Consider the following 20,097-nt stretch of genomic DNA (forward strand, 5'->3'; position numbering starts at 1 on the left):
TTTCTTTTCCCCCTAGAGACAGGGGAAAAGAAAAGAAAAAGAAAACAACTTTCTTATCCACTTAAAAGTAGAAATATAAAGCTAGCTTAAATATTGTGCTGGGGCCCTGGATTCACGCTGAGATAATTCGGTGTATAATAAATCACCAGAGATGAGGATAGGGAATGACAATTCTTAGATGTTACCCAGACTGTGACAGCTATTGGATCTTATTCTTACATCATGGAAATTGGATAGTGGTGGCACTGAATACTTGATGAAAAAGATAGGTTTTTAAAATATTCCGTCTTGCTCATATCTTAGATGTAGGAGAATCCTAGAGATTCTTGAATACCGACAAAATTTGGACAAAACATTTTCAGTGGTGCCAAGATATTATAAACAATGTGTAGGTGTTTATTGTAAACTCAGTGGTCATCTTTCATCAATGGAAGTATAATACTGGCAGCTCTGCTGCTGCTGCTGCTGAGTCGTTTCAGTCGTGTCTGACTCTGTGCGACCCCATAGGCGGCAGCCCACCAGGATTCTCCAGGCAAGAACACTGGAGTGGGTCGCCATTTCCTTCTCCAGTGCATGAAAGTGAAAAGTGAAAGTGAAGTCGCTCAGTCGTGTCCGACTCTTCGCGACCCCATGGACTGCAGCCCACCAGGCTCCTCCGTCCATGGGATTTCCCAGGCAAGAATACTGGAGTGGGGTGCCATTGCCTTCTCCAACTGGCAGCTCTGAGGGAAGTCAAAACTGTCTATAAGGTGGGAGCTCACAGTTTTGTCGATGATGCAGGACAAAAGTTGGTGGAAATTGAAACCATAACTGAATGTGTATATGAAAGCAATAACGGTTTTATAGCATAAGCAATCATTGCCATTGAAGCCCAAGGAGATACCTGTGTGAACTCAAGTTGATAGGGGAAGTTGGCCTTACCTGGGGATAGAGCTGAGAGATTCCCAAGGAACACAGGATATGCTGAAGGACTTAGACTCGAGCGTCGGGGGGTTGGGTTTGATCCTCATTATTCCTATTTGGAGACCTGTGAGACAACATACACTTGACATCGTGTCAACTCTCATATATTCCGTTGGCTTAGAGTATTCAAAACAGAGGTGATCCCATTTTAAAAGGCATGTCTTTTCTTGCTTCATGCTTCTTGAGGTTGATACCCTTTGAGGTATCTTCTCAGTGGAAAATCACCCACCCTCTAGGAATATTATATCTCCATCAAAAAGGAAAATGTCCCTTAGGGGTGTGGGTGGGCTCCTGGTAGCTTGCTTTCTGGGACTCGATTCACCATCTAAGGCAATAGCCAACTGGATCACAGTGGGCCCCTGATTCCATCTGACTCTAGGCTGAGATTTTGTACTTAGGACTGAGAGGCATGGAACTGGAACTGTGCCTGGGAATCTGGGCATCACTGTAGCCTCTCCCCTGTGATGCCTGAGAAGCTGGTGGTTTGAACTGAGAACTGAAAAAGATCCTGGATGTACCGGTCACGGATACCCTGAGGACCAGATCATCCCAGGGCTACCCTGTGGAGGGCAGGGTTTGCCTAGGAGTCTTCTCAACAGCCCAGCCTGTCCTCTGCCCAAGGGCCCTCCTTGTCACAGTGTCCCCAGGACTCCTGTCCTTTGGAGGCCCAGCTAGTGCCTCCTCCCATGCTGACCTTCATGGGAGTGTCCTGCAGAAATCTCATGGCCCACGTTCCTGTGATATGCACAGTGATTTTCATCTCCAAAGAGTAGCTTCTGAGACCTGTGATGCTGAGAAGGGTCTGCTCACCCCATCACTCTGTGCCTTCACAGCAGGGATGGTTCAGTGCATTAACTTACCAGGTGTGCATTTCTACTCACAGGGAGCATCCAGCACCCTGAGACTGTGGTTTCTAACTACCGACCCTGTGACGTTCTCCAGAGACCATGAATCTCTACTACTTAAAAGTTCTCTGGATGGTAGCAACATAGTCTGGCTCAAAGATCACTTGCAGGAAGGATATTCAGGACTCACGGAGGCTGCAAGAGGCTGGGGTGGAAAACCCTGGCTTGGAAATGGGAAAGGACTAAGGCAGCGCCAGAGGGCTGGGCAGAAGGGACCACAGGCTAATGATGCCCAGTGTCTGTTCTGCCCTGGGGCCTCCCTTCACCTTGCTGAGTTACAGGAAGGTCACTGGGATCGAATGAACCAGGGTGGGGAGGAAGGATCAGTTGTTACCTGTCACTCCTGTCTGTTTTAGTGATAAGAAAGCAATTTGAACCACTGTCCCACCTAGCCCATGCACAGAGGGGAGAGCTGATTCTGTGTACGAAAAACAGGCTGCTGCTAGGAAGAGGGGATTGAAAGACTCAGGTGAACATCCACTCTGGGTCCCTTTCATCATGAAAATGTCTACAAAGTTGGGGGGGGCAGGTTTTAGGCCCCCTGAAGCCTGTCCATAGACCCCTGGTTAACAACCATTCACCTAAAGAAATGTCTGTTTATTCATATCATTGCGGACGTGAGTGCCCAGGGAATGGGGTTTCTGCAGGCTGTGATGTGGAGAGGTTTGTTAATTGCAGGCCATGCAAATAGCAGAAACCTATGCAGAGAGAGAAACCACATAGAAGATGTCCTTATCTGCCTCTCTGGGATAGACTGATGGTGAAAGCCCCGCCTCAAGGAAAATACTGGGGGGCGGGGAATGAGGCTCCTCGGTTGCTCCGCTTCCATAGAGTCACCTCTGGGGTCTGACCATCCTAAGACTGATGTTCAGCATAGTCAAGACTTGAAGGGAAAAAAAAAAAAAAAAAGCCAGAGTAAAGTCTGTTAGGAGGGGAGAAGTCTCTAGGGCACAGGATTGCTAAATTAATTACACAGATGCAAAAATTCAAAGGAAGAAAAATTAGTCTGTTAAAGCTTAAAAAAATTATGTTGTTTTGCTAAATACTGAAGTGCTTTTAGACTAAAGAAGACTAAGCCTTCAGGAACATTTCATCCCAATTATCTTGGGAGTCTTTGCTAAGAGAAGGAAGGAATTTGCATGGTGCTGTTGTTTATGTTGTAAAGAAATAACATGTTCTTCTGAAGCTATGGGTAGTGTAGACAGCAGTGTCTTTGGCACCAGGCAGGTGATTCTTTCAGGAGAGGAGAGAGGAAGGGACTGAGGTGAAAATGAGTGTAAAGGGGGTACAGAAGGAGTCGATGCAATGGAGGAGGCAGCCACATGGGAATGCAAGCCCAGGAGTGTCAGCACTTCCAACAGAAAATAACTCAGGAATGCATCTGGATTCCTGTACATTTCCCTCTAACTCATTACTGCTAACATTGTAGTCAGATTTTAAAAGCACTGTCCAGGCTGGTCAAAGCACACCTGTGGGATACTCCAATCCCACCTGCTCTCTGGAGCCTCTGGAACAGGGTGGCTCTGGATCCACTTCTGTCTGAATGCTTGTCTTGTCTCTTGTGGCTCTAGATGCTTAAGCGTATTCTGTGGCCTTTCTTTACAAGGTCCTCTGTTACCTTAGTTGTAGCACTAGCATGATGGTACCACCCATATCATGGAGTTGCTGTGGGGATTCTGTGCAAGCACATATGGCAGGTACCTGGGAGCATTCAGGGGCTGGTCAGTGCCATAGGCATGGGGCGAGGCTCTCGCGTGTTCAGCACCCAGAATGATACCCGGCACATGGGAGGGCTCAATGAAGGTCTGCACTTAATCAGTAGAGGAATTATTAGATGTCAGACCCCTTTCAAGTAAACTGTGTTCTACTGATTTCTTTATTGAAGTCCTAGGGAAGGAGTTGCTAAGGAATGTGTTCCCAAAGGAGTAATCTCCTAAGCAGTGACTATGGAAGCTCTTGGTGGGGGAAGGGGTGGGTCGAGATGGTACTCCTGACCCAGGAAGTGCACGGAGGCAGATGCCAGTGGGGCACACAGAACGTGTCCAGCGTGTTGCTTCATTTCTGCCGCAAGATTTGGGGGTTGTCCTGCCACAGCCCCTTCCCACGTCTCAGGGTGCAAAGGCACTTCTCCTGCTTCCCCATGAAGAAGGTATTCCCGAGATCCCTGATTCTGTGATTCTGGGAGCTTCTTCTATACCTGATGAAGCTTTGTCATACTCCATCTCATTAATGTCATTGCCTGACACAGCGGTGAATTCAGTCTGAAATACTGTCAGCTTGCAATTTTGAAATGAGTTAAAAATCACTGGGCTGCTTCATCAGCCTGAGTTAAAAATCCTGGGTTGGCTTCCAATGAGGGTGACTTGTTAGGAGGGAGTGAGATGGCCGAGTGGGGCTGCCTTTGTGACAGCGGCTTTGAATTGGCATCGGGCCCCATGACCCTTTGATTGGACAGGGCTCACAGAAAGGGCAGTCGATGTTTTTGTTTGTCAGAGGAAGGAACACACCAGGGAGATTTGTTGCCCATTTAAAAAATGATTGGCATGAAATGGATACTGTTTGGATTACAGAAAAACACATCTTCTCATTAGCTTTTTCAGGATCACAAAAGGCCCGATGGCTGATGCAGCCCCAGCCAGTGGGATCTGATGCCAACAAAACTCTGTGACACATTTGCATAGGGAAGCAGTGTTCAGGACAGAGGGAATCTCTTTCATTTCGTCCTTTGTCTTCTCTTTTCATTCTGTTCGGTGTCTTTATGGACTGCCAGGTATGCATTTTCAGCTTGAACTCACTGAGTGGAAGGGGAGAACCTTCCAGTCACCAACCCGCATTGGCTGCCTGGGTGATGATGGATGCTGAGTGGAGCAGGCAGGTTTCTGACATGGGAAGTGGTGAGGGTGAAGTGGGGATCAGGGAGATGGGCTGGGGAGACAGTCACTGGTAGGCGGTGCTGCAGACAGCAAGACCAGGCTGGCCAGAGGTGGCTTTCCCTGACTACTTAGTCCACTGGGACTACTTAGCAGCTCCCGTTTGCCTCACTGTTTTAAAATGAGCTGTTTAGCTTTTACTCCTAATGTCTCCTTCCTTCTTTCCTCCTGCCTTCCCTCCCTCCCTCCTTTCCTTCCTTCCTTCCCTTTCTTGTTATTCTTCTGTGAGAATGTCAGTTCCTTAAGAGCAAGGACTTTTTCTGTCTTGCCCATCTCTGAATGCCCAGTGCTTTAATGGTACTTGGCATGTGAAATGAGTTTCATAAATGTTTGCAGAATTGATGGGCCAAAGTCTTTCCTGTGTTAAATACAAACGCGCTTGTCTAGAGGCAGATGCTCCAGGGACTCCTCCAGCTCTGAACCTTTGTGACCTAGAAATGAAAGATTTCTCCAAAGATACTCCTGGTACAGACAGTTTATTCAGCATTAACTGAGCATATCCCTTGGAGTCGACACATGTCAGGGGATTTGGGGTTCAGAAGTAATGAGCCAGACTTGTTTCTTAGCCTCACAGAGCAAGACAAAGAAGTGATTAAGTCCATGGGCTAGGGGCCATTCATTCACTGATTCAACAATTGTCATTATCCCCGGGATATTCCAGACTGTGTGGAGGTGAGGGGCAACCAGGAATGAGGAAGAAAGATACTGTCTGTAGTCTCCTGAGGTTTCTACTACGTTCAGCAGACGTAGAATCATATCCCAGTTCTGTCACTGATTAGTTGCCTGACCTTAGGCAAGTTCTGATATTTATTCTCATCTATCAACTGGAGATAAAATTAGCCTCATAAAGTAACTGTAAGAAGGGAATGGGACTTTGTATCAGACATTGCAGTCTGGACTCGAGAGGCATGAAAGCATAACAAGTTTTTGAGGGATATGAGTTGTCTGCTGTAACTGAGAGCAAAGTAAATATTGGAGGAAGAGGAGAAATTGGGCAGAGAATAGGAACTAAATTTTGGAAGAGAAGTTTGAGGCCAGATTGTGGAAGATGGTACATGAAGTTCTTTCTTTCTTTTTTTTTTTTTAATTTTGAATCCATAACTTTAACAAAAACAAGAACATCAATTCTCCTCCTTTAGTGGGGGAAAAAAAAAACAAAAAAACAAAAAAAACTTTGCAGCCCTTATAGTATCCAAAGATGATTATCTCCCTACTCTGTCTTACCTGCTGGGTACCCAGTATTTATTGCTAAAGAATGAAAATAAAAGATTTTGCTCCTTGTGTTTATTCCACATTTGTCTTAGGAAACCTCATAGGTACTTGCCCATAATTTTTCATTGCATCTGTCTTCCATGTGCAGTTTACACCTGATTTATATTTTACTTTAGCACTATCAGCCTTAGCTTAGAATAATGGAAGGGAGGGAATTGGCCCTTGAGCAGTGCATTGGTGAAGAGACAGGCAGGAAAGAAGGCTGGTTGTGAGCAAGGTTGGAATTGTAAATTGCTCAGCTTATTTGGATGCATGTGGAAAATTGTATTTCGAAATGATTGAACAGTGTGGGACACAAAAACCAGAGGAACATCAAGAATACACAAGATTTAAATGATCCGGCACTTACTAAAACCTACAGTGGGGGATGCAAGCATTCCTCTCTCAGCTTGAGGTGATTTCTAATAGCTTAGAAGATGCCCCAAGAAACCTCAGCTCCAGTCAGCACTAACTTTGTCATGATTGCCTCAATGTTAACAGTTAACGAGTGGAATTTAATAACCTTGGGAACCATCCCAAGAAAGCAGAAATGAATCTGTCCTAATTGGAGAAAGAAAGGACTTGGAAATGAATAGTCTCCGATTACCCATTTAGAAATTCAGAGCCAAGAGTTTCTGAAAACAGTGGGAGGGATGAAAGTGATAACAGCTTTAATTTCGATAGTTGTACCTGGAGAGTCACAAATGCTTCATAGCTCATTTATAAACATCACCCCATGCTTGGCACACTGAAGACTCAAAAAAACCTTTGGGTTCTGCAAGGTCAGTTCTCTAGAAAACCTCGGGATCTTTCACTAGGGGGACAGTGATAGTCCTGGGACAGATGGCGTGGGGTAGGGGTCTCCTCCACAGGGGCACAGGATACTGTTTTGATTCGCCAGATTCACCAGTTTTTAACTGGAGCTGCTTTCTGGTCTTTGCAAGAATGAACAATTGGCTATTGATTTTCCACCATACATATCAGTACCCTGGAGAGCTCTCTGCTTCCTTTTAGGACTCTTTAAACTCAGTAAATCCTTTAAACACTTCTCAAACTTTTCTACCAAAATGCCCCTAAGGGCAAGTAAGAGCAAATATCTACTTTCAGCCTCAGGAGGCACAATTCACTGTGAGCCCATACATTTTGGAAGCCTCTTTGATATGAGCTTATGTGAATTTTGCATTCTAGTCCACGGTAGACCAGTGATTGTCTTAATAAAAAAAAAGTTTAAAATTATCTAAAATTACCCACCATCTAGTAAAATAGAGGTTACAGGGATAGTCACTATGAATTTGTATCCTCCTTGGCCCACCACAGTCTGAGAAGCAAGGACTAGATTAGGTTTTGAAGAACAGGAAGAGGAGACGAGTCTGATAGATACATATGGTGTGGGACTGCCTATTTTTCACTGATTTTTAGGCTTGTTGGGAGTGTCCAGTGAATGAACAGCATGTTGCTTAACTCAGGCTTGGCGCAGAGCTTCTGCTCCTGAGAATGCAGCATGGCACAAGGCTCTGAGAGGTCATTTGAGCATCTCGGTCTCCAGTCTGGGGTAGGTTTTCCCCACAGTCTTTACTCTTCTGGTTTCAGTTAACACCTGCACCTGCTGGCTTCTGTAGGTCAGGGTGGGAAGCAGCCTGATGGAGGCCCACGGGCTGATGATCCAAATGCACCAGCTTTGTCCACCAAACCTACCAGCTGAACCTTGCTGTTCATTCATCCCCAAGCCCTTGGCCGCTGGGATCAACACTGTTTGCCAGATTCTCTCTCCTTCATTATTCTCTTTTTTCCCCCCTAGCTTTTTACCAGTGGTGCTTGAATGTAGGCTCTTAGGATACCTTATCACTCAAACCCCTTGATTCTCCAGTAGAATTGTTCAAGGCCCAAATTCTTTCTCTCAAAAAAGAAAAAAAAAAAAGTATGACCATGAAGGTTGTGCTCTTAGTGAACATAATTTAGGGGAAGAAAAGATTTTTATTCTTCATTTCCAGACCTTACAGTCTCTGACATGAGACAAGCAGAGCACAGCTCCACTGGAGATACAGGATGCCTTAGTGGTCACACATTGGCCTCGGGAGTGCTGCAGATCTGGCTAATCAGCAAAGGGGTTCTGAGTCGATTAGACCCTGAGCTTGATGTTCAAAAAGAAGTTTTCATGCTTTTCCTGTGGAGATGAATCTCACATTTGAGACTGGAAAGGCTAAACAGCATCGCAGCTCCAGAATCTTGAGTCTCTGAAGTGCCCGGTGTCCCTGCCCTAGATGTACGTTCCCTTTACCTGAAGAGCTGGTAAGAGGATGATAACATGGACCGTATGCCAAGCCCTGTGCTCAGCATCCTTCATGCATCATCTCATCAGGTCCTCACAACACTCCAGTGAGGCAGGTCTGTCCGTCTGCCACTGAATCCTAATGAGGTGAGTGACCCATCAAGATACACTGGTAGGAAGCAGCCAGCTGTGCCTGTCCTCTCAAACTCATGCCTCTCTGATCCAAACCCTTGGACAATATTCTAGGTACAATAATTTTCGTGTTTTTTTTTTTTTTTTTTTTTTTTTAGTAGTAGAGTTTTTAAATTTCCCCATTCTACTATGGTCAGCTACTATGGCTGCAGAATAATGTAGAATCATGCTCATTAGCATCAAAGGAGTTAGTTCTCTGAGAAAAGCTATGTGTTTTATAAGAGCTTTAATTGCATTGAAGTGAGGCCCAGGTACAAAAGCTAGACTTTATGAGCTGTAGAATTCTTAGAACTCTTTTAAGTATACCTTTTTCCTGGAAATATTTGATTTTTATTGTGCTTTTTATATCCTCTTATTTTCCAAGGTTATGGAACTGGTCTCAAGTGATTCTGTCTTCTTCGTTCATAAATGTCTGATGAATAATTTCTGTCAATTACAGTGAAATAGAACCCAAGAGCTTTCACTATTACAACATTTTAGTAAATTCTGGCCATTTTAATGGATGAGAAGGTTAAGACTTCTCTGTGCATGGTGTCTTGTCCCTCTGTTGAAAGCTATGACTATTCTCAGGTCTGTTGATCGTGCTGCCTTGCTTGTCCCATGTCACCACCAGGTATCCTGAACATCCCCAGTGACATGGACCATATACATGCGTCACAAAACCCACTCACAGAAGGAATCACAAGGCTCACTTGTTCCGCGTTGTTTCTTATGTCAGAGAGAGAAAGAGAGAAAGTTAAGTTCACTGGACATCAGCATTGACTTGGAAGGAAACTTTGACTTTTGTATTCATTATAAAAATCATATAAGTTTATACACATATCCAAGCATTTGGCTTTGACTTCTGTTGGCACCATGTTTTCTTCACAGAAGGTGGTCCTCATGGGGGTCCTATGGGTGACATGATTCTCAGGGCGGGTGGACAGAGGGGTTCTGTGTGCTGCTGCTTGGCATGGTAATCATTACTTTTATCCCCCATCATAAGCTCTTCTCATGAGTGGTGTGGTGGCTCCAAGTATCTCCTTTGTTGTGAGACTCACCTAGATTGAAATCCAGACTTACCAGCTGTGTGACCACGGACAGGTTACTCAACATCATCAATTTCCTCGTGAATTAATTCATATCAAACTGATCTCTGTATCAGTTACCTCAGTGGTGAATTAGAATAATAGTATCTTATTCTGCAGGTTGGGTGATGTCACTGTCTCGGTTGTCAGCCCCCTGATGGGATGATGCTTTATGTAATAAAATACTCTTTTCTTCCCTTTTCCCCCTTCAGTTCTTCTCTCCCCTTCTCTATTTTCTTCCTCTCCTCCATCCCTCTTTTGAAGGGAAATCAATTTCTTGGTGAAAATGCCGAGTGAGGGTCCTTGCCTTCAGCATCCCAGAGCAGCTGGGGAATGGGGGAAGGCACTGAATAAAAGTTGTAAGAAAGGGACACTGACTGATAACATTTTGTGGCCTGTGATTTTATGACGACTATTTTCACAGCTGCTCTAGTGGACGCATCTTAATGCATTCATGTCAAATGATCAGGATGTGTAAATTAGCTATGTTGGACTTATCGGTTTGCTCATAGTGTCTCATTTTGTGCATGAACGGTGGTGGAGGAGGGGGAGGGAGGAGGGGGTGTTAAAGCTCTTCCCGCCACTGCTGTTCCAGGCCCGAACAGTACATCCTTAACTCTTACATCTCAGAGGCAGGAGTGCTGTCATCTCCCAGGGCTGGAAACTTGCTCTTGCCTCCGGCGATGGTCATGACTCATTGTCTCCCTGATGTAGAGATTCTCCAGGAAGCAGGAGACGGTGCCTTTTGTAGACTGCTGAGTGGCAGGCTGCAGTGGTGGTAGCCTGCAGGCACAGGCAGTCTGCCTTGATTCACAGCTTATCTCAGGGACAGCCCCAGAAGACAAAGGACGCTCAGGAGAAGCTGAGGGCCCTGGCGTGTGAGTGGTAGAGGCTGGGGCTGGTGCTTCTTTTCAAAGGAAGCAGGATAGGAAATGGAAAGCCCATCTCCTTTGGATGTAGACAGCCCTGATTTTGAGCACTGGCTTTGCCATTTATTAGCCATGTATTGTCAGAAAGCTACTTATCCATTTCAAATCCATTTTCTCATCTTTACCTTCCTCTTTCACTTAATATGACTTCCCTGGCGGCACAGAGGTTAAAGCGTCTGCCTGCAATGTAGGAGACCTGGGTTCAATCCCTGGGTTGGGAAGATCCCCTGGAGAAGGAAATGGCAACCCACTCCAGTATTCTTGCCTGGAGAATCCCATGGACGGAGCTTGGTGGGCTACAGTCCATGGGTCACAAAGAGTCAGACACGACTGAGTGACTTCACTTTCACTTTCACTTAATATACCATAAACATCTACCTAGGTTAAAACATATAAAGCTACTTATTCCTTTATACTAGCTGGACAATATTTCATAAATGGATGTCTTGTGATTAGGATAACCATTTCCCTGTAGATGGTGTTGTGGACTAAATGCTTATGTCATAATCCTCGTTGTGGCTGTATTAGGAGAGGGAGTCTTTAAGGAAGTAATTAAGGTGAAATGAGGTCCTAAGGCTGGCACCCTGATACAATAGAACAAGGGTCATTATCAAAGGAGGCATCAGGGAGCTTGTTGCTCTGTGAGTCCACCTAGAGAAACCCATGTGAGGACACAGTGAAAAGGTGGTTGTCTGCAAGCCAGGAAGAGAGCCCTCACCAGAAACTGACCAGATTGGGGCTCTTATCTCAGCCTGTCAGCCTCCAGAACTGTGAGAAAATAAACTTCTGGTATTCAAGGCCACCCAATCTCTGGTATTTTGTAGCAACCTGAGTGGATGGACATAGATGAACATTCAAGTTGTTTACATTTTCCCCTTATTGTAGACCATAAAGATATGTTTTTGCCTAACACTTTCATCTACTAGGTCATTGGATATTTCTTTTTGCCCTTCTTTCCATTTATTATTAAAATTTTCATATGTATCAAAAGTTGAGGGAATGATAAACACCTATCTTACCTATGTTTTATGGTTGTTAGCAATTAAATACATGGTTGAAAAATTGCCCTCTAAAAAGGCTTTTCATAGTTTATACCATTTCCTGCAAACACACACAGACTACTGTAAGAGAGAGGATACTTTTAGTTACAATGTCTTCAAATCCTTGGTTTGAAAGGGAAAGAAAAAATCTCTTCCCAGGAGAGTATTTCTGGTTGGAAGCACCTTTTTATTCTCTTCCTCTTTGTCCTTATCTGTCCTATGGCCCTGCTCACTTCCATCCTCCAGTTTTTAGGCACGCACATCCAGCCTTCTGTATTACTCACCTGTCCTGTTTAGACACACGGCCAATAGCCCCTTTGTTCCATCTCAAAGAGCATGGCCAAACCCTTGATATGAAAGCTGAGAACAGAGACAGAGTCTTTCCAGTCTGCCATTCTTCCGTGGCTCCAGCAAAATCCTATGGGTGGAATCTTCTGTTTTGTATTCAGTGAGGCTATGTCATCAGCTAGTAAACAAGCCCCTCTGGAGAGGTAGGGGAAGCAAGATGCATGCACGGGTTACCATGGGGACAGACAAGCCGTAATAAATGTTCGGGACCTTAGCTTGACAAGGTTTTAGCAGTTTGGAGTAATTTCATTGTCAATCATCCATGAAGTCACTCCTAATGAATCACTGGGAGTGTCTTTGTTCTTCAGAATGAACCTCACACGAGCATGGTTTGGGCAGAGAGCAAGCTTAAAAGGAGCAGGGAGACAGCAAACAGTCATTAATTTGTCAGCTCGTTGAGCATTGAGTGGCCTTTTGTCAGAGGAAGTTTCCACAAGTCACCGGAGAGGACCATGATTTCACATGGCGGTTTTGGATGAAATCTTGACTTCTTGGTTTCACCAGGTAGCCTGGTTGCCTTCCAGAATCCTGTGCAGCTTCATGGCCCAGGGAAGGGGGTCATGGAGGTTCCTCAGAGGAGGAAAGGGGGCACCAAGAGTTGCCCACTGGGCCCTCCACTCTGACACTGCCTCTCATTTGCAGGGTGAGAGTGTGTAGTGTGTCTGTTCTTATCAATGTCCACTCTCCGTGTAAAATGTATATAAAAGGTTTTCTCTTCCTACCCCCTCTCCACCAGCTTCAGCACAGGAGGGCGTGCATGTTTCTCATCACTATGCAACTCGGTAGCCATGGCCCCCCAGAGTCCTCATTGTGGTTTCAAGGCCCCCCATGATGACACTGCCAGCTCATCCCATGCCTGCTCTAGCCTGCTTCCAGCCTGATGAAATGCTGCCATTCCCCAGACTTGCCACCATTTCTCTTACATCTGAAAAGGGAGTTTCTTTTTCCCTGGAGTGTTCTTCCTCATGCTACTACCTGGGTTAAACCCACTTTTCCATAGATAACAGTCTGTCCGGGAAGTCTCACCTAACCCACTGAAAGGCTGGATGCAGTACCTTCCTTATCTCCCATAGTGTACACAACTTAACTCTTGTTTTACCTGTCTCCTCTGTTGAGCTGTGAGCTTCCGGAGGGCAGGAATGACATCCTGTTCACTCTAGAAGTGCCAGCCTAAAATTTGCTCTGCAAATGTTAACAGAGTAAATAAACTCTAGTATATGTCACATCTCCAGGTAACTCTCAGGAACCCATTGTTCAGCCCACAGAATGGAACATCCTCTCATCCCAGCATCTTTGAGGTGGTACCCTGCTCTGCTCTTCCAGATGTTATAACCATTTGCCAGTGAGCTTATAGGATGTGCCCAAGAACAGCAAAAAGACTTGATTTAGAGTTTTAAAATCAACATAGCTAATTAAAAATTAACTCATACTGAAAAATAAGTTCTGAAACAATTACAATAATTAAAATATCACTCCCTTAATTGAGACCAAGCAGTGAGGTTAAAAAATAAAATTAATTAAAAAAAAGAAAACCTTACATGAAGTCTGTAATTAACTGACTTTTGAATTTGATGTTTTCCAGCTTGACGAATTTGTTTCAATTAATTCATTCTTTTTTTCCTTTGAAAAATGTTTTGTAAAAATTACTGAGAAAATTAACTGGACACGTATCCTATGCCAGTTGACACTTGATTGGTTTTCATGAATGGGCAGGAAAGATGCAATTAACCTTCCGTGGTTACTTGTTGGGTATACTGTCTTGCTTGAATCCACATGAGTCGTGCAGGTATTTGATAGAAACGGAGGCGGCAGGGCTTTGGCATCTTGTGGGGATTGCAGAGTCTTATCACCAGGCATGCTCTGGGGGAGAGAGAAACTTGGAGCACAGTCTGTAGAAACCATTAGCACCTTGACAAGGAGGCTTCTGCCCCTGGTCAGGGTTGTCGCTCCCTCTCAGCCCTCTGCCACTACCCCCTCCCCTGCGTGGCTTCCCTGCACCTTATTAAAGGGCCTCTCGAATACTACTTATTATTCTGGTCTCCTATTATTTCCTCTAGAAAGTGGAGCCGCACCACCCTGCCCAGTACAGGTGTGGGTGCCTGTCAATCTTCACAGCCTCAGGGGTGCTGGAAAGAGCACATTGGAGAGGCAGCATTTACTTGGAAGTGGCACGCTCCATCACCATCTTTATCCCCTTTCAATCCCAAGTCTGCTGTTTTTCAAAAACAAGATGCGTCCTGGTGATTAAATAAATGCCGACAGCTTGATTTGTTACTGTTTTGTTGTTCTGTGAAGTTCATTTACTCTAAATAATTCCCATACATGTTTGAAGTATTCAGAACCTGGTAATTAATTTTTAGCAGTCTTGATTTCTATATGCAAATTGTTAAGTAAGTATGCATATAGAGTTAAATAGCTGATGATTTTTATTTAGTAGTATTTCTGGTTGGAGTTTTTTTTAATTTTCATTTTTTTTCTTTTTAAGAAATGTTAGCTTCAAGAATTGGAGGAGCAGGGATTTCCCTGATAGTCCACAGGTTAAGACTCCATGCTTCCAAAGAAGGGGGGTGCAGTTTCAGTCCCTGGTCTGGGAACTAGGGACTGTGTGCACTATGCTGCACCATGTGGCCAAAAGAAATAAAAAGCTATTGTAAAAAATTACAAAAAAGACAAAAAAGAAGTGGAGTAGGGTGATCTGTCAGTTCAGTTCAGTCGCTCAGTCATGTCCAACTCTTTGCGACCCCATGAACTGCAGCACGCCAGGCCTGCCTGTCCATCACCAACTCCCAGAGTCCACCCAAACCCATGTCCATCGAGTTGGTGATGCCATCCAACCATCTCATCCTCTGTCGTCCCCCTCTCCTCCTGCCCTCGATCTTAGTATTAGCTTAATTTAGGCAGAGTAACAGATGGCACGGAGAAGGCAATGGCACCCCACTCCAGTACTCTTGCCTGGAAAATCCCATGGATAGAGGAGCCTGGTAGGCTGCAGTCCATGGGGTCGCTAAGAGTCGGACACGACTGAGCGATTTCACTTTCACTTTTCACTTTCCTGCATTGGAGAAGGAAATGGCAACCCACTCCAGTGTTCTTGCCTGGAGAATCCCATGGACAGAGGAGCCTGGTGGGCTGCCGTCTATGGGGTCGCACAGAGTCGGACATGACTGAAGCGACTTAGCAGCAGCAGCAACAGATGGCAAGGTTGCAGAAAGAAAATTGACGGCCACTGACCACGTAACTCCTTTGAGGGGTTGCTGCCTTCAGAGAGGGTAGGCAGAGGGTACAATTGCCTATGATGGGCAGCCTCCTATTCTTGGGGGGATGTCGAGGCCATGTGACCCAGCCTTGACAGCACCAGCCCCCCTGGATACCCCTTGCTTTTCTTCCTGAAGGCTCAGTCTGCCCTGGAGGCCTCTCAAGAGCAAGTGCATCTGGGCTCAATACTTGGTGTGAGATAGGGCCCCACATCAGCCTTTTTTTATAATATAATTTTTATATTTATTACTTTATATGCTGGGTCTTCATTGCCGTGAAGGCTTTTCTCTAGTTGCAGAGAGCGGGGCTCCTCTTCTGTTGTTGTGCGGGCTTCTCATTTTGGTGGCTTCTCTTGTTGCAGAGCAGGGGCTGTAGGTGTGCAGGCTCAGTAGTTGTGGTACACGGGCTTAGTTGCTCCCTGGGATATGGGATCTTCCTGGATCAGGGATCGAACCTGTGTCTCCTGCATTGGCAAGCAGATTCTTTACCACTGAGCCACCAGGGAAGCCCCACATCAATCTTTTTTAGGAGACTCTGGGTGCTTTTCATGCCACTGGCGTATTGTGTTGAGAAGTTTGGGTTCTGGAGTCAGCTGACTAGGTGTCATATACTGAGCATCCCTCTCGTCTGCTTTGTACAATGGGCACAGGAATAGCAGACACCGCCGTGGGTGTTTGAGAATTAAGTACAGTAATCCAATTAGAGGGCTTAGTTCACTGCCTGCATGTCAAAAGCACTGGATACGTGTGAGCTATCATTCTGGTTATTATGAAGGCTTATTATTCACTCTGGGAATGAAATCCAGACACACAAAATGACAGACACCTATGAGGCACTTAACATGTTCCCAGGTTTGTTGGCAGCACTTATAAAGATGGACTTATTTCATCCTGATGACAACCTAAAGCAATAGTAGGGACTGCTGTTATCCCATTTCACAGAAGAGGAACCTGAGGTGTAGGAGGTTAGGAAGCAGTGGAGGCAGCATTCACTTGGATCACTGTGTCTAGAGGCTGTGCTCCTTCCTGCTCTGCTCAGCGGACTCACTTTCCTTGAGATCTCACTATTCACTGGGGTCCTCTGGACCCCAGTGGATGGTGCATGTCTGTGAAACTGGCTGCAAAAGCTAAAAGAAGCTTATGTTGGGCGATAAGGCTTGTCATATAGTCCTGCATATTTTGACATCCATTGCCTTGGCCAGCCTGGTGTTCTCCATCTCTGATATCCACTCCAGTGGCAATCCCAAAGGGTCTACGATGCTTGGCACCTGTCAGGGAAATACTTCACTTGGTTCCTGTGGCCAGGGCTGCCAGGGGCCTGGTCCCCACATTTCTTCAGGGGTCTGATCCCCATATTTCTTCAGGTCCCTAAGGGTCTGTCTTCATCTATGGTGACTGGGACTGTGAGAAGGGGAGTAAAGGACTGGCATGGTCATTCTCAGCGGTCATCTAATTGTCATGCACTGTTAGCTCTGTGCTGTGTGTGTCTTGGAGAACAAGTCACAGCTGGCTAGACTGGAGCCCTAGGTGGGGGTTGGAGGGCAGTGCACAGGGTGATGGCCGCTGTCTTGAAATGCACTGGCCTCCTGGCTCCTCATGAGGACATCCCAGGAAGCCAGAGAATTTCACCTGGAGCCAGGAAGTTCCTGCTGCAAGTTTCTGGAAGGGCAGCCTGGGAAGGCTCTGAGGCCAGACACAGGCCCCTGCCACTCACTTCCCAGAGGGGACGCCCTTAGCTTAAGAGCTCAGAGTGAGCACTCTGTCCCTGTAGCGTCTCTCTCTCTTGCAGTCCATTTCCTGCTGCTAAACGCCAGGCAGCCGGCCACACCCACTGGGGAGTAGGCTCCACCAGGTGACTCCCCTGGGACCAAGGCCTGGGTCTTGTTGCTCACCTGACTGGCCTACAGATGCACCCGATTTCTGTTTGCAGAAGCTGAAGCTGCTGCAGTGGAGGGAGCCTCCCTGAGCAGTTCAAGCCCCAGGAAGAAATACCTTCAGGTGTCGTGTGTTCAGGTCCCTTGTGGAGTTCCCTGGGGCCATTGGAAGAAAACGATTGAGATTCTAGGCCTGGGTAGCCTGACAGGAATCCTTACTTCCTGTAAGGGCAGAGCATTCATGATTGCTGAGGGGCCCCAGGGTTGAGGGGGCACGGTATTAATATTTCTTAGAGTCGTTTTGCTTTCCCTGCTTGGGCTGCAGATTTGTTTAATGGAGCGTGTGTTGGGGGAGGACGTGGGAGCATGAGCTCGCCTGGCTGTGGAGGGCAGCCATGACAGACTGACCACCTGATGGGCTTTCTGGCCCGGGAGCTGGGAGATGGCGCTGTTGCTTTTGTTTGGCAGAGAGCTCCCCGAGGCCTCTCTGCTCTGAGGAGCATGTGCACCTCAACCTGTGGGGTGCTGCCTAGCCAGGGGCCAGCTACTCTGCCTGTTCTAGAAAGTGCTGCCGTTACGATGTGCTGGCTCTGAAGACCCTTCTCCAGTGACTTGGCTGAATCCACACCACCTGTGTTATTCCCACCCCCAAAGCCCATGCTTTCTAGTCAGATGGAATATCTGAAGGCTCCCCAGACGTGCCTCCCCACCCTGGAGTAGGCCTGACTGCTCTGCCTAGCTTGCCTTTTCTCATTTTGCTTTTTACCATCCCGCCCATTCCTCAAGATCCAACTCACATGTTAATGCTTCATTAATCCTTGTCCCAGAAATTGATCTCTCTTATTCTTTCAAGCTCTGTTATCATTTTATATGCCTGTCATGGCCCTTGTTTAATTCTCCCCTGCACAATAAATATTTATGTGTCAGCTTTTTTTTCCCCCACCCAATTATATCACGAGTTTGTATGGCTCATAACTATCTTGTACATCCCGAAGTTCTTCACAAAACTTAAAACAGGTTGATGGATGCTCACAGTGCGTGTTGATGGAACTGAAGGCAAAACTCTCCTCCTCTGGGACATTGCATATTATAGGAAATAAGTAAAATTGGGTGCAAAGTCATATAAAGGAGTGACAGACAAAGAACCCAAGAGTGCTGTGTAGCTTTTGGTCCTTGCAATACACAGGGTTCTAAATAAATTCCTGGCCAAGATGAAGATACTGAAACTCCCAAAGCACAAAAGAATCACTGTCCTGATGCTGAAGAAAAACACGTGGCATAGACACAGAATTCCCCCTGGTTTGGGTTTTTAGTCTAATTCCCTCCAGCCTAAGTAAACAGTGCAGAGTGCAAACACGTGGTCTGTTTGTTTCCCACTTGTTTATTTGAGTATAAGTATAAATTAAATTTACCTGGAGGTCCTAACTCTTCTCTTCTTGCTTTTCTTGCCTCAGCCCTGGACCCATCCAAAGATCCCTGCCTGAAGGTGAAATGCAGCCCTCACAAGGTGTGTGTGACCCAGGACTACCAGACTGCCCTGTGTGTCAGCCGCAAGCACCTGCTCCCCAGGTAACCAAGGGCTCCAAGGTATTCTCCAGCCACCAGATCTGGGGTACCTGACCTCTGGCTGGGGGACAGTGGGGAGGAGGGGACAGGTGTTTGATCTGTGTCTTATGTGGTGCATGGTACATGCCGTCTTGCTGTGGTATGCATCTCAGTTCTCAAACACATTTGCTAAGAAAGTTAACCTTTTAATTTCCTTTGAATCAACTTTATCTGACTCTGAGCCCTCATCCAAGCAGATGAACAGAAAACCCCTTCCTGGTCATTGTGGGGGGCCGTTCCTCCTCCTTGGATGACGTCAGGATCCAGGAAGTTTCTCTTTAGTCTTCTGGTTGCCACAGACATCCTCCCCATGATAATCCTTGAAGGTCCCTTGAAGTCAGAGTTGGGGGTTTATCTGCTTCAGCACTCCATGGGATGTGTGAATCTTTGCCAGGCTGAGAGTCCTGGTTTGGGGTCCTGCTCCTCAAGACAGCCAGAGCAGAATTCTCTCTGAGAACGTGTCTTCCTGTTTCCTCAGGGCAAAGCACTTGATACTCACTTCCTCAGCACAGGGGGAAGTCTCTCCCTTCATCTTCAGGGTTGTTAAAGCCTTTGTCCTGTACCCTCCACCCATTCTGAGCATCTGCTGGGCTTTGTTGGTATTTAGTCACACAGTTGTGTCTGACTCTTTGCAACACCTTGGATTGCAGCACACCAGGCCTCCCTCTCCCTCACCATCTCCCGGAGTTTACCCGAGTTCATATTCATTGCATCGGTGATGCCATCCAGCCATCTCATCCTCTGACGCCCTCTTCTCCTTCTGCACTCAGTCTTTCCCAGCATCAAGGACTTTTCCAATGAATTGTCTGTTTGCATCAGATGACCAAAACACTGGAGTTTAGATTTTTACAAATGAGCCTTTGAATTCAGGCTACTTCTGCCTTCAGTCCTGCAGAAATACTTGAAGTAAGAGCGCACACACACACACACACGCATGCACGCACACACCCAACAAACTTTCTTCAAGAATGGGGTTGGTTTGGCAAAACTAATACAATTATGTAAAATTTAAAAATAAAATAAAATTAAAAAAAAAAAGAATGGGGTTGGATGGAATGCAGGTAGGAGAAAGGTGATTTCAGTGCCATTCCCACCCTTGTCCCTGTACTGACTCGAGAGTGGAGAGGTGCAGCAAGAGGCAGTGGAGTTACACACGCTTGAATTTGGCAACTTTCTCAGCCATTTACCTACACTGCACCATAAACTTAGGCAAAGAAGAGTAGCCTTTCTGATAAATCTGACTTGTTATAACATTTGCCCTTTGGTTGGTTCCAATTTGACCCTGGGACCATGCAGAATGAGTCCTATCCCATCTCTTAGTTCTTGAAGTCTGAGCAATGCTTGCCCCTGTGGCCGCTCTTTTGGGGGCATGCTTTCAGTTCCCTCAGTTCCTAAGAACATGTGTGGGGAGTTCCCATGCTCTGGCAGGCAGTCCAGCAGTGAAGCGGTGCTTGGGAGTAGCCTGATAGC

At 46.1% G+C, this 20,097-nt stretch overlaps 1 protein-coding gene across 2 annotated transcripts in view; it reads left to right on the plus strand.

Moving 5' to 3' along the window:
- Positions 1-20,097, plus strand: part of SPOCK1 (SPARC (osteonectin), cwcv and kazal like domains proteoglycan 1) — a 582,941-nt gene that overhangs the window by 362,722 nt on the left and 200,122 nt on the right. For both annotated transcript variants that reach the window (XM_025292652.3, XM_025292653.3), the window contains one exon: positions 18,477-18,591. In XM_025292652.3, coding sequence (XP_025148437.1) covers positions 18,477-18,591 — 115 coding nt within the window. The remainder of the gene's footprint in view (positions 1-18,476; positions 18,592-20,097) is intronic.

The sequence above is a fragment of the Bubalus bubalis genome, chromosome 9, assembly GCF_019923935.1.
Source record: "Bubalus bubalis isolate 160015118507 breed Murrah chromosome 9, NDDB_SH_1, whole genome shotgun sequence".
Lineage (NCBI taxonomy): Eukaryota > Metazoa > Chordata > Mammalia > Artiodactyla > Bovidae > Bubalus > Bubalus bubalis.